The sequence below is a fragment of the Rhipicephalus microplus genome, chromosome 6, assembly GCF_043290135.1.
Source record: "Rhipicephalus microplus isolate Deutch F79 chromosome 6, USDA_Rmic, whole genome shotgun sequence".
NCBI lineage: Eukaryota > Metazoa > Arthropoda > Arachnida > Ixodida > Ixodidae > Rhipicephalus > Rhipicephalus microplus.
Genome location: NC_134705.1, coordinates 146,046,286 through 146,070,086, shown reverse-complemented (window position 1 = coordinate 146,070,086; position 23,801 = coordinate 146,046,286). Strand labels below are relative to the sequence as shown.

Sequence of the window (23,801 nt, the reverse complement as noted above, 5' to 3'; positions counted from 1 at the left end):
CGACAAAGCGTGCAAAAAGATATTCTGGGTGGTGACGCTATTTTTAGGTTCCCGCAACATGCCCCGTGATGCCACCTACTGAAGGCGGCTACTGAGGCCAACGTAGTTACCAATATGCAAAAACAAAGTCCTCCGAAAGAGCAAGTTAGAGGAAATTCTGTGGAGCAAATCATGCCAAAATAAGGTATATATATTGTGTAACCCATGACATCCCGCGTGAAAGTTTCAGCGCCAAATTTATGAATGGGACTTTGAACTTTCGTTTATGCTCTATTACTAAAGCTATAACAATGAAATTAACTGCGATAGAGTTATCAGAGGATGATTTATAAACCTAAACCAATTCACGCCTTCTCCTTATTTTCCCTTCAAGCCCCGAGAAAATTGTGAGCCACAAGGATATCGTGAGCCCCAAGCATATTGGCTCCGACAACATTGTTGGTTTAGTTACAGCTGTGAGATGGCGCCTATTGTTCTCAGTTAAAAGCACCAGTGACTACTATGGAGTTCCCGTATTCTGCCACAATGCACGCATACCTTGCACGAGTTCTGTCAGGTGAATGTGGAGGCATGCCATAACAATATCTTGATTATTTTAAGGATGCTATCGCAGCACGAAATTCATGCCTACAATGGCGTTTCTTCTCTTTGCACTCGCAGATACAGTCAGCCACTATCGACGAACCTTCGTCGCGGTACTTCTGCGGCAAAGGGGAGATCCACTTCTGGAAGAACTTCATGTTCGAGCCAGATGTGAGTGCATCAGTCGGATGGGAACAAACTGCGTTCAGCGTGCCAATATTGTGTGTTTCCGCGTGCGCTTTGGAATTAGGCCAGTTATTCTGAAAACGAATCTGTGAAGTCAAAGGTAGACGTGTACGAGTCGATTTTTCTAGTTCACAAATGTGCTTGCCTAAAATGTCCTTACTCCCAATGGTAGCTTTCATGATTAAAACGAGGACAATGCGGTAACTTCACATGCTGTTCACATGCTGGTGTTCTACTGGAAGTACTTGCTTCTTCTAGGAGTACTGCCAGTCGAGCACTCGCTTCTGGTTTTTTTTTGGAATATTAGGAGACAGTCTAGTAAAAGATGACTGTTACGAAACACAGGTTTCTTGTTTAGGTTAGTGCTATAATGTGTTACGTATATCAGACTTTAACGTTATCTAAAATAAGGGCAAATTAGTTAATAAAAAATGAATGAGGCCGTTGAAAGCGGAGAGTTTCCTTATAATCAGCAACGATTCTCTGGAGACGAGGCGGAGCAGATCTCGATCCCACGCTTATTTCTGCGTGGACTTCGAGATACGCTTCAGCAGTTCATAAAGCCCCGGGAACACCGACGTACGTATGCCACTTTATGTATTCGGGTCGCCTCAAATTTTTGGTTGCGTAATGTCAAGGGGGCGAAGTCTTCTTATGCTACGTCCACAGATATGGTGGTTTTGGGACGTTAAACCCCACATATCAACAGACTTGAGCAGGGCCTTCCTTCAGAGGAGGGGGGGGGGGAGGGGCAAAGGTTTGTCATGGCGCCACCTCTCTAATATGTAAATGTATATGATTGACATTGGTGGCCCCTGTGCTCCTCCCACTCCTCCAATGCACATGCCTATGGCTACGTCATAACGCACTTAAACTGCGCATCACCAGCAAAAGCCAGCTTTAAAATTTTTTTTGTAGATGAGAAATATTCCTGCGCGCATGAAGATAATCAACCTTAATATAGAAATTAAAAAATGTTCCCTCTCAATTCTGTGTGTCTAGCTTTAGATCGTTATACTCAAGGCCGTGCTTTGACCCTTATAGATTAGAAAAGCTAAGCCTCCATTTTTTCACGCCATTTGAACATTGAAGGTGCAGCCCCGCCAGGGTGGCCCAATGGCTAAGTTACTCGGCTGCTGACCGGCAGGTCGCGGGATCGTATCCCGGCTGCGGCGGATGCATTTCCGATGGAGGCGGAAATGTTGTAGGCCCGTGTGCTCAGATTTGGGTGCACGTTAAAGAACCCCAGGTGGTCAAAATTTCCGGAGCCTTCCACTAAGGCGTTTCTCCTAATGATACGGTAGTTTTGGGACGTTAAATCCCACATGTCAATCATCATTACATTGAAGGTGCAGACTCAGCTGCGGTGAGAAAAACGTGGGAGATAACGAGGCCAGTCTCGCTACGGTGGCCTAGCGCCTAAAACACACGGATGCCAACCCGCAAAAGCGGGATCGAATGCCTGCGACGGTGGCTGCATTTTCAATGGAGTTATTTTACAGCCTAGAGCATTTTCGCCTCCATGGGAAATACTGTAGGCCCGTGTACTCAGATTTGGGTGCACCTTACTGAAAACCCAGGTAGTCGAAATTTCCGGAGTTTACCACAGCGGCGTGTCTCATATTCATATGGTGGTTTTGGGACGTCAAACCCCCTATATCAATCAATCAGATAAAGAGGTCCAGCGCGTGAAGCGTGTGCAATGCCTTCTTTATTAGATCAGTGGTATAAAATGTCCAGCAGAAGTGGCTTCTGCATTATTGCTGTCCATGGACTCGTAGCTATCCTCTGCGCAGTAAACTCATCAAGCGATGTGTCTATTATATACAAAGGTCCCGACTAGGGTGGGCTTTGTAACAATATTGTAGTTAGAACGTTGTCGCTGCTAATACGTTTGATTGCTAAATAAGTTAGGTTGGTGATTCATGCTGACAACGAACAGGGCGCAATAGCACAGCTACGAAAGCACAAGTAGGAAACGAGAGCTGACTCCAAAATGGTTATTTATATTGAAAAGAATCTACTACGTTCATGTGTGCGTGCGCAGTCGGAGTAACGCAGAACCATTTTCACTAATATACATAGCTACAGATTGAGTTTAAGAATTATAGTGACTGTGACATAAACTTACACGCCTTGAGTAACATGGTTGCTCTATTGGATAGGGTGACCGACGGTTTTCTGTAGCAGTTGCATTCATCTGCAATCGAATTTAATCTAGTGTGGATGTCCTACGCTTTCAACGTGCCGAGGTAACTTTTAAGGCCAAATACATGGAAGCATACGTAATCAGTGACAAAGGCCAGATGGCTTGGAGTAGATGCGGCCACGTGAGTAGACCTTTGGTTGCTGAACGAATCTGCAAGGTTTATTCGAGGTAAGATGGAGAAAGTTGAAACCTGGGAGAGCGAGACAGCGTTCTGTTTTCTGTCATCGCAGGGTCGCCCATATATCCGGGTGACCCACGACATCAGCATCGACGAGGTGCTGACCATCCTCACCCGCGACTGGAAGTTCACACTGCCTCGCATCGTTCTCGTAGTCGTCTCGAGTCTGGCCACTTGGCAGGAGTGGAGCGCCCCGAGGCAGCTGGAGAACTTCAAGGAGGGCCTCATTAAGGTGTGTTGAACTTCCCTGGCGGGTACTTCTATCGGCTGCGAAGAGTTACTGGACTTCGTCTTTTCGGAGCTTTCTCGTAGATAAATTATCGAAACTTGCTGAACTGAACCGTTGAAAAGGACCCTACTCCTAGTGGTGATAGTTGCCTACATGGCAGGAGTGGAGCGCCACGAGGCAGCTTGAGAACTTCAAGGAGAGCCTCATTAAGGTTAGTTGGGCTTCGCCGGCGGGTAGTTCTATCGGCAGCGAAGAGTTACTGGACTTCGTCTTTTCGGAGCTTCCTTGTAGATAAATTATTGAAACTTGTTGAACTGAACCATTGAAGAGGACCTTATACTCCTAGTGGTAATAGATGCCTACCATTTTATATCACCTCCAGCTAACTCTAGAAATAATTGGCTGACTACTCGAAACTCTAATTAGGTTACGTTCACAGGCGGAGATGACTTCTTATGGATTCCACATAGCCGACCAGTGACTTGGCATAAGCGATCACTAATGTTGAAGATGTGACAGCCTCACAATTTAGGGCCGTTCAGAGAAGAGAAATGCCAAGACAGCTAATTACAGCGCGTGTTCGTTTTCAATTCATTCCTAATCACCCACAAATAAAAAAAAGGTGTTGTGGCACAGCTTCCCATGCAGCGTTCTTCCTTTTGATGGAGTCAAAACGCTAGAGAACCAAGAACCAATATTTATGTGGATGTTTATTAACACAAGTGGTCAAACTTCAAGAGGAATTCACTATGGCTTCTATGATAATGATATTGTGGTGTTCGGGCGTCAAACATCAACATTTGTTATCGCCCTGTATCATTTTTGAGTATTCTATCTGGCAGTGGTGCAATACGTTACGCGCAGAGCTGCCGAACGATGCCTGCGAGACCGTCGTGATAACGTTGGCTGTCATATTTCCACTGGATATCAGCTGTAGGGCAAGAGAAACCTCCTGAGCAGCGGTACCACTGCTTTGGTATTCAAGCGATGCTTCACAATAGCCGTGACAACATCGCTGAGTGATGCGGCAGCAACCTAACGAAACGTGTCCTCTCCGGCAGTTGAATGTGAATCTGCACGTCTACCCGTCCGTTCGTGCGTGCGTCCGTACATGTTGCCTTGTTTTATGCTAGTCGGCGACTTACATATGGACCTTGAAACCTAGCTTCGGCCACTTCTCATCATAGACTTCGTGAAATGCCCAAGTTTTTTTTGTGTCGCTTTTTGCATTTACTCGGCAATGTGTCTACATGAACAGTACGTGGCTCGCGCACCGCCCTTCACAACTCTATCTCTCTTTCTCGCTGTACTCATTCTGAGCGTTCTTGCGATGCCTCGCAGCCAGGTTTTCCTCGCACGAGACAGCTTTTGCACTTTGTTGTAGGCAGCCAACACGACTGCCATGTGGATCCTGACGAACGGCGTCAATACGGGCATTGCCAAGGAGATCGGCTCATGGGTGAACGAGGAGTTGGTGCAGCGACTCATCCTGCGCTGTCACCCCCACCCGCACACGACGGATTTCGAGAAGCGGCCACCCCTGTGCCTGGTGGGCGTCGTACGCGAGGACCTCCTTACGTGCGCCGACAAGTTTGAGACAACGAAGGTGCGCACTGTCTACGACATAACAGTGCTTAGCGCCCCTCGTGAATTCCCCATGGAATGCCTTCAAAAGTTACGAGGTGTTGCGCATCTTTTCTGCGATCCACGTAATCTTGAAGACCATGGTTAATCCTACCATCGTTTGTAAGACATGGTGAACGTTAAGCTAGCTCTTAAAATAGGGGTCTCGAACACGTGGCATATGGTTGCACGTGGCCCGCAGACCTTCTATAGCGGTCAAGCCCGGACATTTTTGTTTTCTTCCCGTTGGTTTTTTTTTACTAGTTTATTAGTAATTTTAATCTTGCCATGTGGTGAGCTTCTCCAGGATCTCGGCGCTGTGGGCCAAAATGTGCAAACTTAGTAACGGGCGTCCAGATTTCAGTCACGTGAGAAATCACTATGAATATGTTTCTCTGATCGAGAGGTCCAATTACCTTCAAAAGCGATCCGTACATGAAATATAGGAAATGCCTTTCAGATCGCAACTTCAGCCGACCTTCCGTTGAAGTCCCCCCCCCCCCCCCTCATCCAGCTCCCGTTGATTCGTCCTCGGTGTTTCGGCCATTGTGGTATAAATTACCGCAACTTTAGTCAACCAGCTGAGGCGAGTTTGAGAGCAATGTCGTAAAACATTGTTCAGTTTATATGGACCTGTACGAATGGTACCGCGACGTGGTCGTCAAATGCCCTTAGTTTTCTTGAGTCTCCTTGTTCACTCTAACGGGGCTTCCTTGTATGACCTTGGTTGAATTCCGCCGGGGCAATCTTAACAGTCTTAGACAATGTGCCCGTTCGACCCCGTGAAAGTGGCACATTGCACAAATTTGCGGAGCCCTTCACTTTAGCGTCTATCATAATCACATGGTGGTTTTGAGACATTCAACCCCACATATCAAATAGTTTAAAAAGTATTTCCCAGTATTTCCCAAAGAAGATTACCACTTCACCCATCGATGCTCGTAGGCTGGGAACCGCTTTTTAACAATGAATCATTGTTTGCTTTTCATTTCATACACCCCGGCTATCCGCAGCACGACCGCTAAAAAGACGTTGTTGTTGCGGTAAATAGTTTAGAGAAAGAACCTTTATCCTTGCTTTTAGGCCTCAAATGCCTTGAGTAGGCACTTAAGTGCTGTTCCACCCCTCACTTGTACATATCATGGTCACTTGTAGTTAATTACACACCCATATTTCACATAGCCTATCGATGGTGTAATTTTATAGCTTATGCACACGCTTTCCGTGATTTAAGGCCCATTTACAGCCATATTACACCGTGTCATCGTAAACATTGGTCATAGCCACCACCATATATAGGACATGGAGCTTCTTGGCCACTCATGGTTCTTGAGTCACAAAACCCTACTAATCAAAGTCATTCAGACTTCCCCCTTTAATTCAAACGTGAAGTTTCATATATGAGCAATGTAGCATCCTTTTTGTTTGGTGTCTGCAGGACGGGACCGTATACATCGAAAACGCAGGAAGCCGGCCCGAAGACAACAGGTTCGACCTGAATCCGGACCACACGCACTTCATAATTGTCAGAGACGATACAGTGAACAAGAGTGGCCTGAATTATTTCATTCTCAAGCTGGAACAGCACTTGTCAATGACTCCAGATGAAGACAGTGGTGAGGGTTGCGTTTAGTTTTACAAAACAATGACTTCTTCATCGTCCTTCTGGAGCATGCTAAACAAGCGTTCTTTTAATCTGTCGAAGGATGCTGCCTCTGGTATTTAAAAGCGGAATACTTTGGAAATACCACATTTCGAAAGACGAAGCTGCACGTAGATCCAGAAAAGTTTTAACTGTGGACATACAAGGACGCAGTGAAATAGATTATACAGGATTATACGTACTGTTTATTATGGTATATTGACTGTTCATCTTCACGACCGGTCAACTTGTCCCTTCGTTAACATCATGTAGCTGCATTTACACGAGTATTTTTTTATAATATCGCATTAACGAATGATGGCGCGCTAAATCTGAGAATGGGGTAACGGCAAATAATGTATGTTATATGCCTCGTGCGTCTCAAGTTTTCTTCAGCGTGCAGAAATTGCGCCTGTTTTCATGTTACAACTTCAGTGATTCCTCCAACCATGGGTCCTCCCCCGTCAACGCTGTACTCAGCCGAGATCCCCGTCGTAGCGCTCGTGTGCCAGGGAGGAACCGGTTGCAACAAGATGGTCCTCGAGCACCTCAAGAAACAACTGCCCGTCTTGGTCATACAGGGAAGCGGAGGCGTGGCCGATTTGCTGTCGCTTGCCTTCAATGAGATCGACAGGCGGTGAGAATGAAAGGGTTAAACCCTTGCACAATGACCGTGGCTTTCTGAATCGGGAGTGGGACGCATGTCTGAAATGACGTGATGGACTTGAAGGCGAATAAGCTCAACTCTTATCGAGGCATATTCCTTCGGGACAAGAAATTCCCACTGAACCCAATTGACGTTCGGCCTCGGAACATAACATATTGTTTTGGGGAAACATAGCCGAAGTCTTGTACTCGTAATGTTGTTCATTATAGTGGAATGATCGGCCATTAAAGGACGGAACCTCATATCTCCTATATAATGTGTATTCTAGTCACCTTTGTCGTTGCTAGTACGCAAAAGTTGTTGGCTGTATCGGAGTGTTTTCTGAGAGGGGGGGTTGGTGACTCGTTTGTTCCAAATAAAGCTCTAAGGAATGTTTGCCCAAAATAAATTCTCCTTAGTCATTCTAAGACACCACAACAGCTGAGACCACTGGAAAGCTATATCACTGTTAATACTGCCAACAAAATACCGTGAAATTTACTCCAATATTGTCCAGGTTTTGAACCTTATGAATACCAAGGAATGAATTATTTTCAACATTTTGCTTTCTTCACCGCGATTCATGTTTATTGTTGTTGTCAGGGCGTCGTAATATGTTTAGTAAGCAAAAAATTAGGTATAGGATGGCCTCACGAATACCAGTAGCTGTTTTGGGGCAAGTGTTTCACATGTTGATCATTAAAGGAAATTAAGAAAGAAACACTGGTATGTCTAAAGAAATCGTACATGGTGTACAGCAGAGAATCGCAGTTAACACAAGTTTACCTTGAAATCGTACATGGTGTACAGCAGAGAATTGCAGTTAACACAAGTTTACCTTGCTGGTGCAAGATGAAGCTTCTATTTTGCTGTCTTCGCAGTGGTGCTACCCTTTGGGATCCAGAGTTTGTCGAGAGCGTATTGAAACCCGAAATTAGCACGCAGATTTGCCAGATGTTCCCCAAGTTCAGAGACAACGCATTGTCTAGGAACGTCTTCAAGGACAGGATCATCGAGTGTCTTCGACTAGCATGCCAGGTAATTCAACGAGGCTCTCAGACTATTTTCTTCATGCCTAAGAGAGAAGGTCTACAGATGTTTAGTTATACTTTCCGTCAAAATTCACACCATCTTCACAAGGGGAACCCTGATGCGATGCGAAGCAGCAGCGTTGCACATGGGTGGCACCACGGTTTCAACGGCGCTAACGCGGGTGCTGCGGGGAGTACTGGAAGATTCGTTTAAAGCGATGTCTTGTCGTTTCTTCAGAGTGGACATGGGTGCAGGACCCGAGCTGGCACACGTTCCGCCTTGACCACCACGGTCTTGTGATCGGTGAAGCGTACGCGGAGAGGTTCCTGCACACACTCGACGTCGAAGTTGGCAAAGACCAGCTTAATGCACGTTCCCCTTATCGTGGTGGGCAGTTTCCGTTCCGCCAACACGCACTTCATCGAGTGCACGTTACGCATGTAATCATGTAATCGACGAGCCATTCTGCTCCTCCTGTGCTGATGTCAACGCTAAAGTTCCTACGACTGTAAGAGGTGCGCGTCGACACGCCTCGCCACAATCAGTCAGCGTCTCCTCCAGACAGCGCCGAACCTGTTCCTTCGGCAGGTCGGGGGCGAAGTAAAGCGCGAGGATTGTAACGCCGCCTACACACACGGTAGCGCTCTCGAAGCAGGAACACGAGGTTCCGAATCGTTCTTTTAGTACCAACGAGTCGGCGGTGTATATATATAGCGAGTGGTGATCGTGGTAGCGGAGCGAGCGGCAGTTGTTGCGGGCGAAGAACGAGGCGGCAGGTGTGGGCGCTGCGGCGAGCGCGTGGCAGGCGGGGAACAGAGTGACGTCAGCGCGCACTGCGAGGCGAGCCTCACGTCAACGCGCACCTGCGACGTGACCTAGTTGGCACGGCTCCAACACCTGCGGCGAGAAGAGCACGTTATGGCGCATTTGTACGAACGCACGAAGAGACAGTGTTACAAGGCTAGTCAAGGAGCTGTCTGGCATCTAAAATTCAAGCGTTCAAGCTGTTTTGACGAAAAGGAAAATAAAATTCAACCTGAATTAGGTGGGTATAGTACGTTTGAAAGCGTCAGCCTTGTGTTTCATGGATTGTTTACTGGTCATCCATCTTCGCAAAATATGATATCTCCTCAGCGTTTAATTCAGCTAATAAGTGCCACTATTTGTTAAAATTTCCTAAGTAATGGAGGCAGTTGATGTTTACAAGGCGTTTTACAACGTATGCACATGGTGTGTTACGTTGCGCGTATGTGGCGCCGTCAAAGAGCTTTTATGAACGAATAGGTCAGTGCATCTTAAAGGCTTTAGAAAATTAGTATAGAAGCAACGTGGGGATTAACAATAGCAGGTAAGTGTAATGTGGCTTTACAGGACCCTTGATCCATGTGCCCAAGAACTGCGTTACACGAGCGTACAGCATTATTACAAAAATCACACTAGCCACCGGCCTATTCTTCAGTAAATGCGCCGTTGAAGCCCTCGGCACACGCGGGATGTTTGTCGCTACTCACATGCTCTCTCTCTCTCTCTTTTTCTTTACAGACCCAGGAACAAATGTACTTCACGGTGATCAATATACACCACCACCGCAACAACCTAAAGCACCTCGATGACATTCTGCTCAAAGTGGTGTTCAAGTGTAAGTTACACCAGAACCGCGTGGCGTGCGGTGACAAAGTGAAGTAACGTTTTGCGTGTCGGTGTGCAGCCCAAGTACGACACCATCACGCTCACCAAATGAAGAAAGACCTGCTTCTGACGTTGGACTGGAATTGCCCGCACGTTGCCATGTCTAAGGTCTTCTCGAAAGACTTCGCTCAGCAGTATCAGGTGACTTATCGAGCATGTCAGTTTAGCATGATTGTAGGCGATGCTCGTGGTCACAGGATTCCAACTCTAGCACAAGTGCCAGTATCTGTAGTAAAAATAAATTCTGCTGATAGTATTCAAGTGATGCCTAGTGACACAATGTCATTCGAAGTTTTCACTGGGCTGCGGGACACACAGAAATAAAGCTCAGCTCATCACTGCAGTCGCTGTGCAACAAAAGTATAAGGTCGATGATGTCACAGTTAACAAACCCTTTATAACAGATGAAGAAAATTTATTAGACCGTGAACAAACAGTTCAAACACTCGAGGTGGTGTGTGTACTGCCGCATTTTTTTTTGTGGGGCTTCATTTCTGCGGCTTCTTGTACACGATCTACGCCACAGAAAAAAACTGTGGAATAAGAAATAATTTGGCCACTTCTGTTGGAAATAACACGAACTTCATTGTTGTTAATATATCAATATATAATTTAATAACATCAACGTCGGTTGGTTATCACAATAATATAAGGCAGTGCAGTTACACGAAAGCAAGCGGTTTGAAATGTTTTCTCATCGGTGATAAACACAACAAATTAAGCTTCATTACTGCCATAGTACACTAGAAAGTACTATAGTTAAGCTATTGATAAGGGTAGCTTTAGCGATGACGTAGAACCCAAACCATTACTGCTGTATACATATAAATTACTGCACTACTTCAGAGGTGTAGTATCACTAAAATAAAATGTCGTCACGCCGATGCCTTCTTCATTTAGATCGACAGGGAAGAATTCGAGTACGCTCTGCTGCGACCCAAGCGAGAGGAATTTCTGCACATCTTCCTAAACCGCGGTTTCCAAGTCCACAAGTACCTGTCGCCCAAGAGGCTCCGGCAGCTCTTCTCGAAAATTCAACACGAAGAGTTCTTTCGTTCTGTCTGCTGGGAAGGGGCCCTTGGACATAGCATGGTACGGCTTTTAGGTACAAACGCGTCTGCACAAAGAGGACTTCTGTGAATTAAGATAGTGCGACAACCTGTGCGCACGCATGTATATCGTATAAATGCTCACGTGCTTACTTCAAGTTGCTGTGGATAGAGTGAACTGGTAAACGACGTTTAGCCTAGCATAAAAGACAGTCAAGCTGTTAAACGCACAAGTAATCCTTCGGTCATAATAATGCACGCTTCGTCATGAACACACACCTAGTTCTTTATGTTGCACAATCTTATGACCCAGGCATGCCTGTTCCTTGTGTGTTCTACCGTGCAGCAATATTATTGCTGTGATAATTCACACACTCTGGCTGCTAATTTAACGAGACCCAAAAAGAGAAAAAACAGCGTACTATTTTATCCGAGAAAAATAGTGGTACTTATATGTTGTGTACCTTATATTCCACCTTTGACTACAGCACCGTTACATGTCCTTGAAGTTAATCATCCGGATAAGTGTGATAGTGGGCGTAATCTGATTATATTCAGATAATCACTTCGTTGCTCGTGATGTGGTTGCTACGGAAGTGAAAACTCTCATATGCGCTGCAGTGGCCAGTCTTAAAATAGCGTGAACTACTTGTAGGGTCACGTAGCCTACGCTGAACTGGAGTGTAATTCGAGTTTTATTGCGTAACAATTCCGTGTCTTCTACACGCACCTCTCTCCGTCGGAAACGCACATACTAGCGCCTTGCAATAAGTGCGCCGATCTTCTAGGTAATGCAGAGCGACGAGCGATGGCTGGTGTGCTGGCCTACCGTTCTTACGCGTTCATCGCTCATCAACGCAAAAAGGTCTCAGTATCAGGCTATACGTGCACAGCCTTTCAACACAGTGCTTATGAAGTAGCACATAAAAATTAGCATAGCAGCTGCTACAAGAAGCAAATAACGATGACGAATAATATAAAGGCCTGCCCAGAGTGATAAATGATGTTGTCGAGGAAATCAAACTTTTCACCAGTCCCACTTCTGTTGGACCTTGTTGGTACATAGCATTGGTACACAGCATTTAGGAATAGAAGAGAGAAACACTGGCGCGGGAGCACCAACGCTTGTCTCTTCTATTTTTTGAGGTCCGTCCTTGTTTTTGCTGGAATTTTCCCAAGAGATGTTTGATCAGTGCAGAGATGTAAGCTGTTGATGAGCACTACTCTTACACTTGTCTGTTTCTTCAGAAAAGCGCCGAGACCGATGCTACAGTGCTAAACAGATACTCTAAAAGACGACAAATCAACAGGTAATAATGATTTGCGCGTGTTCGCAGCTGTACAAGATTAGCAAGAACTTCATCGAGGGTGACCTCAACTGGTTGATAGAGACGACAAGTGGCATGCGCAACTTCATTGACCCGGATGAGCTGTTGATGAACACAGCGCAGGGAATTTACATTCAGGTAAATATGCATGGTGCGTGGTTAGGGCTTAGCTGTAGTGTCACTGTGTCTTCGCAAGAGGCATGAAGTTTCATAACAATCCTCGAGCGTAACGAAATAACTGTCTCTATGCGACTGTATTGGCTTAATCATGTTTTTTAACGCACCTTTTGATGCCTAAGCAATAGGTGGCTCATAAGCGAAACGCGCGAGGAAAATTGTGCTCGGGATATCACGAAAACGCAGTATAAATGAAATAACTATCAACGAGCGAGCAACAGTAACCGACTATACGTGTGGAAATCTGGAGGAACCCGCTTTCAACAGTATTGAGCACACGACCAGAAACACTGAAGACGGTTAATGCAAACATTTGGCAAGTACACGTGCACACATGGAATGAGTACGCTGAAGAATTTTACTCGCATAAGGCATACGTAACCACCGCTTAAAACGAAGCAGGTATAAGATTTGCGCAGCTTGCTACAGTGGTAGGTATTATTGTGTGACATATAGGGCGGTATTCATTTGATTTCTGGGCAGCTTCACTTCTTCTGTGATGAAATCTCGCTGGACACCATGCATACTGCTTTCACGAGCGAGTTTCGAATAGTGATTATTTTGGTATAGCCCTCGCGCGTGTGTACATTTACGAAGCTTCAAACAATGAATTTCAGGATTATCCTGGAGGTTATTCGGGCACTTTCCTGAAATGCTTAGCGGTATGCTTACAGGTCGCGGTGGCGGGTTACTCTTTCAAATGCTTCGGCCACTTTCCGCAAACACTGAGTGGTCTAGGTGGTGGGCTATTCCTCAGAAGATTAGGTCACGTTCAGCAATTATTGAATGGTTTAGGTGGCCAGTTATCCCCCAAGTGATTTGGCCACTTTTCACCAATACCGAATGAAGTGGTCGAGCTAGTGGTGTTTCTGGATATAGCGAATGGTCCAAGTAGCTGTTCAACCCTCTAGATTGTGAACTATTGACCGTTTGTTGAAGGCTGACTAGACGGGAATGACATTTTATCAATTGTCGCGGGGTAATAGACCTACTCGCTTTGCGCACGCGCTGTTTTCTCCGTGCAGGACGCTGCCTCTGCGGAGCGCAAGGCCCTGGTCATCCTCTCTCTCTGGGCAGTCTTCTCCAACCGACGCAAGACGGCCGAGGTTCTGTGGAAAAACTGCGACCAGCCCATCCACCTGGCCCTGCTCGTGTCCATGACGTACGAGAAGCTGACCATGTACGTTAACGAGGGCACCATCAAGCACGAGCTCCTTGACACCAGCAAGTGAGTGGGCGTTTCTTACATGTTGCTTATAGAACTTGACGGAGTACTCGTACACTTTTGAAGGGCCTATGTTATTTATCGGTAGAATAGACTAAAGGTGGGCGATAATTTCGTTATGAGGCTAAGCACCAATAGCAATAGATTTATTTTTTTGTTGCAAAAATAGGTCGTTACATCGCCGTCGACCACACCAACGCGTAGGGGCACTTGTCAGAACTATTGGGGGCGAAAATGACGGCTAAGAGCACATGCCATTGATTGGATAAGTCTAACGCTAGGCGTGACCACAGGATTGAAATAAAACCCATTCTATGACTTTTTTATGCGTGGCATTTACTTCCAAATGAACGCCGTCGCAATGAAGACTACAGCCAAAGGTGCGATAGAGGCGCTAGATGCTATTTTTCTTATGGCTTTGTGCTTTCTAAGGTCGGATTGCCAGACGGACGAATGGTTTCTTGCGGTTCTCTGTTCTTGCTCGTTTGTGTCTGCGAGCTACCTTTTTTGCACGTGTGGTACACCCTTCACTGTTGTTGAAGCTGTGCGAGTGGCCACCTTCAAGTTCCAGGAGTGTGTTTTGTACGTTCCTGTCTGGATGCTATTGCCAACACTGAGAGTTTTATGAACAAAAAAGAAAAAATAACGTGGCATATATCTCTATCATGGGATTCAGTATAAGACCAAAGCGAAACTGTCTTGTCTTGTCATGAAGGTAGCTGAACGTTTATTGGGCATTGTTATAGCAACAGCAGCAAATTGCAAGGTCACGTTGAGAATGGCAAGCAGCTGAAAACTTGCAGCGCACACGTAAAGCAGTAAGCACGCACGAAATCACATACATAGGACGAGCGTGGACTAACAACTGTCACAACTCGACACTCAAGTGCGCTGTTCAAACAGAAATACGCAATAAACGAGCGCCCAAGGACAAGCGCGAGCTGTCAGAGTTTTCACTTCTTCGTGGTTCAGCAGCGCGCTCCTTTCGTAAACGTGGCCGCACAAGCAAGATAAATGACATTCCCCAATGGTACAAAAGAGCTCGGCGCAACGCTGGCCCAAGGTCGTTGGCCAACCTGGCCGACGCTGAGCATAGGTCGGCTGCTGAGGTCTGCCCACGTTTGGGGATTGACACTGGCATCACGTTGGCCGATGTGATGGTAACCGACGTAGGGCCGACTACACTGGCCGACCTGGTTGAGCACCAGCCTCCGTATGGCCACGTTCGGCCCGGGCAAAATTAGCCCATGGCCAGCTGATGACCACTAGGGCGTAGCCTGGGAAGGCGGGGGTTAACTTCTTGATTTTCTTTAATTTACTACGTGTACTGTATTGTATACATATGCATGCAAGCCTACAAACACACGCACAAACATACATAAAGTATGATTGCACCCCACCAGCGTCCACAAATAAAATTTCAGGTCACGCCAGTAGCAGCCACTGTAGTTCAAAGATACTATGAACTATAGGAGCCTCAATGAAGCTCACGTCACTGGTACATGGGCCTAAATATTGTTTACACAAGTTATTCACGCGAACACTTATGGTGAATTGTGGATACTCTCTCCATGACTCCTGCACGATCGGTCACCTTCCTTGTCCTGGGTTTCGACCAACCATTCTTGACAATATTGCAGACGTCGTGTATTGATGCACCAACATTATTTACCATCAGAGGACCCACAAATACAAGAAAATCAATAAATACAAGACCCGATGACATCAGCCAAGAAGGCTTTAAAGCACCACTCCAAGCATTCATGGAAAAAAACTTGACATGCTTCTAAGATACAGGTATGACAGAAGGTGAATAATAATTTGGGGGCTCATTTCTGTCCTTAAACCACTTAAACCAACAGACAATCCAACCAAGTAAATTAGCGAAACCATTTACTTTATTTTAAACAGTAGTGTACACTATGACCTATGCTAAAAGGAGCTAAATTGGTTGAAAAAAAAATGAGCGCTTTCCGTCAGTGTGCTCTACAAGCTGTAAGCAACGAAACTCTCAATTCAGTGACACAGCACAGCAATATCTTCAACCTAAAATGATGAAAGCAGTTTTCTAGCATGCAAAAAAGGCAAAGAGATCACTCATCAAAAGGTAGTGTTCAAATTCAGCTTCGCGTGCAGTTGTGAAAGTTTGGCAAACCATGGCATGTTATTGCTATAGCTGGAATAGTGTAGCATTGTACTGAGATACTGCGACACAAATACTGTGCTTCTCTTTAGAGCACCCTATGAGGTTGGTGTCAGGGTGTAGGTAATCAAACTGCGGATCAATCAAATGTGGTTTTGTATTCGGTCAGAGCGTTATAGGTCCAAACTTGCACCTCACATTAACAGCAGAAAAATTCAAAACATGGCCGGCATATTTTAATAAGATGGAAAAGTGGGCTCGTTGGTAATTCATGGCGGTTCAGCGAACTGGGAGCGCGGGGGTAAACACAGACACAAAGCAAAGAAGAGGCACACAGCATGCTGTGTGCCTCTTCTTTGCGTTGTGTCTGTGTTTACCCCCGCGCTCCCAGTTCGTTGTGCCTCTTCTTTGCGTTGTGTCTGTGTTTACCCCCGCGCTCCCAGTTCGTTGAACCAGCATATTGTACCCTTTCTTGTTAACAAAGGTTTTGCTACATTCTACTCTTTAGGCCTTACACTAAGCCCCACACAATTGCTGCACGGGAGGCGAGAGGGCTTCCTTAGGGTAGTCGTGGATGTATACTACCGTTCAAAGGACACGACATTGCACTTTCTCTGTCATCATAAGGCTGATTTCACGAAGAATTGGGGCGTATATACTCACTGAACTTGGAACCACGCTGTTCGCACGTTGACAGTTGTCTCCTGTCAAATGAGCTGTCCAAGTGGTTGCAGCCGCCATTACTATTCCTCAGATGCGTATCTTCATCTAGGCCGTAGTAGCGTATGTTAAAATGTGAAAAAAATTGAATTTATTGTTGTGGAACAATTATGTTACCTTTTCTTGGTACACTTCCTTGAAACTTATGTGTAAGAATGCATATTTCAGGTAGAAAATTGCGCCATAGACGGCCTTATTGTGACACGTACACTGCAAATATGCCAAAATTAAAGTACTGTCAGTGCCCATAGTTAAAAAAAAGAAAACGCATTGCAGAGGCATATTTCTCCTTACACGATGGGAAAACTGTCAAGCGTGATCACCCGCGCTTGCATTTGTCACCGATCTAAAAAAAGAGGCCGGCACAAGGTAAACCTGCGACGTCGGGCCAAGCGCAATGGCCGACCTACTGCCAACCTGAACAAATGGCGTTGGCTGATGGTAAATAAACGACGTTGGGCCAAGCCCGGTGGCCGGCTTACTCCCGACCTGGCCAAGTGACGTTGGAAAATGGTAAACTTACGACGTCGGGTCAAGCACATTGGCCGACCTACTGCCGACCAGGTCAATGGCCACTCAGGAGCCAACCAATTTTTTTGGTTTTCTTGCCGATAAAACTGGCCACCGAATAGTTGTCGAATCTTAACCGATTATCGGCCACTGGCCTTGTCCCCTTGGGTGCCCTCTCCCGAATTACGAGTCTCATAATCGCGCGCGCAGGAGAGACCACGCTCCGTGGAAGCGAGGATCTTTAGAGCATGCCCGACGCGAGCTAGTCGTGCCATGTGGCTGCTCATAACGAAAACGCGCTTAAGTTTTGACACCCTGAGGACCGCCAAATGGTGTATGGTGTATACAAATGGCTTGCAATTAGCACACTCGACAACGTACGCGTTGTGGCGGCGTAGTGGTTGGCACCACGTGCTGCGAGTTGCTGCTTGGACGGCACGCAAAGGAACGTTTTCTTTGCGTTTTTTTTTTTTGCAATCTGTTACTATAGATTCACTACGTCATATCCATGACGTAAATACGTCACGGAGCCGCAGTGGACCCGGGCATGAAATATTTTTGTCTTAAAAATGTGTGACGTAAGAACACGGCGGGAGAACGTCTGCTTGTAAACTTGTCTCCCGGCCGCGGCTGTACAAACTCAACAATTGTGGATTGCATCACGCCTCGAGAGTCATAATTTTACTGGTTGAACCTGACTGAGCATAGGAAACCACGTTGAAAGTACGCACTGCCTTTACCGTGAGCTTATAAATATTATAGCTATGACTATTTCAAACAAAGCATTTAAGCCGGGGCGAGATAGAAACGCAGACATGGCACTCACTTCGAGATATGCACCAAACAGAGCCCGTCGAATACGTAGCTCTATTGTACCGGTGATGCATTCTCGCAGGTACTTCGCGGGGTTGGCAACCGGCGTGCTCGACATGTGTTACCTGGACTCCACGTGTCGCGCCTACGACATACTGAGCGTACAGAGCATGGACTGGAAGTACAAGACGGCCGTCGACATCGCAGCAGAGGCCAAGAACCGCAAGTTCCTGGCTCACCCATGCTGCCAGAAGTGGCTGACCAACCAGTTTCTGGGTCGTATTAGCATCCGCGACATCACCTGGGGATTCTTCAGCGTTCCTCTGTGGCTGAAGGTGACACTTGGGCGGATTAGGCTTGTCCTACTTACCTAAACGCGCGAAGGAAGGAGATGCACAGCTACCACTGATCTTTCCCAAGTGGAAAGTGCTTAAAAGAAACGAAGCCTGAGTAGTGAAAGGAAGCCGGCGACAAAAAGAAAACAAGTTCTTTAGCCCTGTCATGAAATGGCGACGCGCTAACCTTGCTATACCTGTGCCATGCGTAATACATTTTTTGTATCGCATTACGCTATGTCTTTCCCGGTTCCTTTCGTGCGGGTGACATAACCTTCTTGCATGTGTTTAGCAGTGCAACACCACATTTTCTACAAGCAAGAAGGATGGCGACGTGTCCATATTTTGGCAACAATGAATTTCGGCAACGTCAAATGTCAGGTCACCCAAATATGAATGCAGATTGCCGTTTCACAAAGAGCAAATTCTTTACAGGTCCCTCACCAGCACGTACAAAAACAGAGTATACAGATTCACGTTTGTAAGGTGCACCTCCGAAGGGCCTATTTTTGATTGATTGATTGATTGATATGTGGGGTTTAACGTCCCAAAACCACTATATGATTATGAGAGACGCCGTAGTGGAGGGCTCCGGAAATTTAGACCACCTGGGGTTCTTTAACGTGCACCCAAATCTGAGCACACGGCCCTACAACATTTCCGCCTCCATCGGAAATGCAGCCGCCGCAGCCGGGATTCGTACCGCGCCCTGCGGGTCAGCAGCCGAGTACCTTAGCCACTAGACCACCGCGGCGGGGCGAAGGGCCTATTTTTGCACACCAACATTGCTGCACCGTCGCAGACACTGTTGTTTTCGGACATATGACACAATTTTGGAGGCATAAAAAATTTCCTGTAAAGAATGAAACATACTGTAATTCACACATCTATGGTCCCGTCATTGCCGATCCATGCAATTCATTTGTTACTTATCCACGAAATGGGATACACACATTCCTAACCACTTTCATTTTACCAGGCATACAATGTTTCACACTCGCAGTCATGGCTACTAGGGGCGCTGATCAACACTCCCAGTTTTGAGTACACATATCTGCCCCATAAAGTGGTCGCAGGGATGACTACTGCTTTAGAGCAGTTGTAAGAGCATCGGACGCATCAGTATGTCGCACGCTCCGACAAAGCCGGCGGGCAGTAATCTTTTCGTCCACTATCATTTCTTTACATTTATATAACAATTACTCTACTGGTAGTATTCTTAATAGTTTTTTGGCGTCATTGTCTCTTCTCAGTAACATTGCGTCTAACGAAGAAAAAAACATTTATATTTCAACTTCCTTTCTTCACTGCAATGTTTGTAACTTCTAATTGTTTTAAAAAGCTCCTATATTCCGGCTGCATCAGCAGATAAGACGTTTATATAAGTTTGGTTTGTTGAAAAATAATAATGGTACGATTACCAGAATAGCTAGGTTAGAGGAACGTTTTCCTGTTTATACAGCACGTCAACCTTAAGCGTGGTACATGTCAAAACGTAGAGCGCAATTGTTTCAAAGAGCTCCATCATTCCTGCTGCGTCAGTATAGAACACGTTTGTATAAGTTCGGTTTGTTGAAAAATAATGGTGCGATTGTACTATTAGCTAGTTTAGAAGAACGTTTTTCTGCTTATACTGTACCTCAACCGTAAGTGTGGTACATGTCAAAACGTAGAACGCAATGCGGAAGTCAAGTCTTAGTAGCTTTAACTGCCTACACTTCAAAACCGCCTTGGGTGCACATCTGTGCTACGCTGCGTAATATGAGTCAGAGCAACTCAATCTATTCTCACAGCTTTACCTGTCGTCCTCGTCACGTGTTCTTGTAGCGTATAAAAGTTCTATTAAAATTTCTCTCGTGATGCGTTTTCAGTGCATTTCAGCACTTAGTATGTGTGTGCCTTTGTCATTATTGTAGCCATATTTAAAACTATGTCTAGAGTATCAGCAAGCAAGCCTAATTTCCTGTTAAAGTAACGCTAAAATGTCGAAAGAGCCTGTGTCTCAAAATTCTGGTGTCGGCCGAAAAACATTTCGAAGAAAAAGACCACTGCAAATGTACCAACTCCACAGGTTTCGCAAAGGCTATGTGCAAGATGTGCAATGTTTATCTCTGCTTCTCTCCGAGAAAATATTGGCTGCATAAGTGTCGAAGTGGCCCGTAGGAGTCATGCGTCAAAACTAATTTAGAACTCATGCCTACTGTTGCTCATGGCAAAGAAGTGTGTATCTCAGCAACCACATGTACGAATTTCCCTTTTTAACAAAGCGTACTTTGTAAGGCTACAATAAATACAAGTTTATCTGAAATGAACGTTTTTAAACTCTGATACTGTCTCCTCATTATAGTTTAATTACACACGGCTGCCCTGAGAGTTCAATCCGCAAAGCCGCTTTCCATACTGATAATCATTGTTTAAGTGAAAGGAACGTTTAAAAAGCTATACTTTTTGTTTTTTGTTGTTTTTATTCCAGGTAATTCTGTGTGCATTCACGGTTTTGCCAATGTACATATGGGTGCGCATAAAGAGTGACCCACATCAGATGGACTATGGCGAGGGTAACAGTTTATCCTACTTTCAACAAGCGGCCATCAAAAATCTGCCTATGTATTGTATTAATTGTATTGTATTTCTTCTTTCTGGTTGTAGAGGACGAGTGCGATAAAGACTTCAGCTCCAAGAATATTACGGAAGCTGTGTAAGTTCAAGGTGTTTTAGAAATGAGCATATTTAAATTTAAAACTAGTAAATGGTTTAATATTGTCACGTTGCATTCAATCATGTTTGTGAAAAACATTTGGACGCTAATACGTTGGCTTCGTACGTCTTGGCATTATATTTTTGCGGTTCACACCCACCGCAAAAGTGAGGTAACGTGTTCGCTGATCAGCTCCAGGATGCGGTTTCTATGCTTTGGGGCCCGCGCATTTCGTCGATGAAAGCCTCATTGTCTGCGAAAGCGCAAATTGGTGCTTTTGTTATCGTAAAGTGGTATTTTATACATAGAATTATCAATTTTTTTATTGCGTGCCTAAACGTTGGCCGATAGTGTATACTACCGTTAGTACATCAAATTCAAATGAAAGATATCGACTTCTGTCTTGAAACACCTGCAGGAAATATGATCGGTGCGACACGGGTGGCACGGTGGGCCAGGAGGGAATACTGATACGCCAAAACCCTCCAATCTACCGAATGGTTTACGTCATGTGGAATGCCCCCATCACGAAATTTTGGGTTTATCAGGTAGCGTAAAGCAAGCTTTTCGCTTAAATGTTTGCTGACGTAGCTGCTTATGCATGCCCCGTATCACTTTATATGCTTTGTCTTTGCGTTGTCTCTTCAATCTGTGTTTATAGAAAGTTATGCTGCTGAATCACGAGCTATGTTTCACATCCTGGCTCACTGAACGTATTCATCACTAAAGAAGCTACGTTTGTCGCAAATGAACATTTCTTTGAGTGGAATTTTCTCGACATTCATATCGATGCATGAAACATGGCTTCACATGTTTTTTTTTTTGTTTTATGTGGTACCTACTGCACATGTAAGAAGGCTGTTTTGAGCGTTAAAGGTTTTGTTGCAATTTGGTTTGCAGATTGCTGTTCAAAGACAAAGTGGAAACACCGAAAGCTTCCTAATCGAATTAATTGTCATAAATGCATCTCGTGTGTTCATCTCATCAATTGGTGATATAAAATTCAGCACTTGAATACATGGGCACAGTTTTATGACTTTCCTGGCGTGATGATAACCTCGACAACCCGACCCGAGTAGTACAGAACAGAGGTGAATGGGGCAAAACCGACATCACAATTTATGAGGAAGGCACCAAAATGACCTACGCATTTTTCATCAAAGTTTGTAAATCTACTTCAGCAAGGGGCTAGATGTCTATACCATAATGAGTGGGCATAAGAAGTGAAGATGAGCAGCGATGTGATGAGGACATAAATGGTGGACAGCTGAGGAAGCGTGAGCGGGAGTAATGTGAGGGCGAGTAGGAACTTGTTAAACTCAAGTTGGAAGCGCAGCAGATATAGCAAGAGAAGTGAGGCGTAGGATTGAAATGAGGGTATGAAGGTGAGAAAGTATGTGGAGAGAATAAAGCATGTTATATAGCTTTTTGCCCTTATCCTTGCGTTTTCTTTCTGCAACTCTGTGTGAAGAAAATGCTCAATAAAACTGAAAACTGAAAAATATCAATGTTATAGTGCTGTATATACAGAAATGAGTTGGTAGAGAAGGGAGAACAATGGAAAGGTGAAGAGCAGGTTGACGATGAAGGAGGTGGTTAAAACGTAACATAGCCATGTAGAGTATTGTACAGCAATCTTTTAGAAAAAGGAAGTGAGAGTGAAAACGAGTGATGGAGGGGAGAAAGGGTGAAGCAGCCTTGTATGTTCTAGTATAGCAGATGGTGGGAAGAGCTGCGGAGGACGGAAAGCTGGAAGAAAAAGCCACTAGCACCATGGTCTCCTCACCTCAGCCTTTGCACCGCGAATGTGAAGCTGTGAAATTTTCCTCGCCCCAACCCCGTACCTGATGCAAAACATGGGCGAGAATCTTACCCACGGTACGAATATTTTGTATTTTGCAGATATTTTACATTCTTTTTCTCGGGACATTGAGCGTCGCTGTTCTGTGGCCTTCATGTGGGGACCCTACGCTGGACACCGTCTGCGTGGTGTGGACATTCCTCATCGCTGTGGAGACGATTGACCGAACTTATCGCCTGCATCTCGTGAGTGTGGTTAATTTCACGCAGTCATGGAAGTTTAACGCGGCAGACACTTCAGGAGGTTTGCATGTACGAGGCTAATTCATACATCGAAAACGGTTAAAATGCACATGTAATTCCTTACATCCTGGAGGTGCTTTACAGGCCTAGACCTTCAAACACATAAGACCTTCAAACGCGGAGGAGAGGGAGGGAGGTCGTATAAATATGATGACGATATGGGGGGTTTAACGTCCCAAAACCACCGTATGATTATGAGAGACGCCGTAGTGGAGGGCTTCGGAAATTTCGACCACCTGGGGTTCTTTAACGAGCACCCAAATCTGAGCACACGGGCGTACAACATTTTCGCCTCCACCGAAAATGCAGCCGCCACAGCCGGGATTCGATATGGGTCAACAGCCGAGTACCTTAGCCACTAGACCACCGCGTCTGGGCGAGGTCGTATGAATAGCCCCACCTCTAAATCTTTGCTGCTGTTCAGTTTGACATACTTCTCTGCATAATTGAAGAACTGGAAAATAATATATTTAGAGCAACAAACAAAAGTCATTCAAGGAACTCGTTGTTTTGTTAAACACGAACATATTAATCTAACACATAATTAAGCCAATGAGAGCAATGGGGACAATAATTGCTGTCTTTAACTAAAGTGCAGGGTAATTTAAGTTTTGATACATGACCCCACCAGTGAAAAGTGATATTTCGTCTCCTCCACTTCACTTCGTTCGCGTAAATACTACA

The 23,801-nt window shown here is 45.3% G+C and overlaps 1 protein-coding gene across 1 annotated transcript in view; it reads left to right on the top strand.

Moving 5' to 3' along the window:
* The window catches only part of LOC119168401 (transient receptor potential cation channel subfamily M member-like 2), a 50,668-nt gene that overhangs the window by 2,257 nt on the left and 24,610 nt on the right, over window positions 1–23,801 (top strand). The window contains exons 2-15 of the mRNA XM_075867864.1: window positions 661–753; window positions 3,208–3,387; window positions 4,769–4,990; window positions 6,446–6,620; window positions 7,130–7,286; window positions 8,177–8,333; window positions 9,870–9,966; window positions 10,036–10,157; window positions 10,917–11,108; window positions 12,403–12,531; window positions 13,596–13,798; window positions 18,064–18,336; window positions 21,433–21,562; window positions 22,917–23,060. Of these exons, the coding sequence (XP_075723979.1) occupies window positions 661–753; window positions 3,208–3,387; window positions 4,769–4,990; window positions 6,446–6,620; window positions 7,130–7,286; window positions 8,177–8,333; window positions 9,870–9,966; window positions 10,036–10,157; window positions 10,917–11,108; window positions 12,403–12,531; window positions 13,596–13,798; window positions 18,064–18,336; window positions 21,433–21,562; window positions 22,917–23,060 (2,274 nt within the window). The remainder of the gene's footprint in view (window positions 1–660; window positions 754–3,207; window positions 3,388–4,768; window positions 4,991–6,445; window positions 6,621–7,129; window positions 7,287–8,176; window positions 8,334–9,869; window positions 9,967–10,035; window positions 10,158–10,916; window positions 11,109–12,402; window positions 12,532–13,595; window positions 13,799–18,063; window positions 18,337–21,432; window positions 21,563–22,916; window positions 23,061–23,801) is intronic.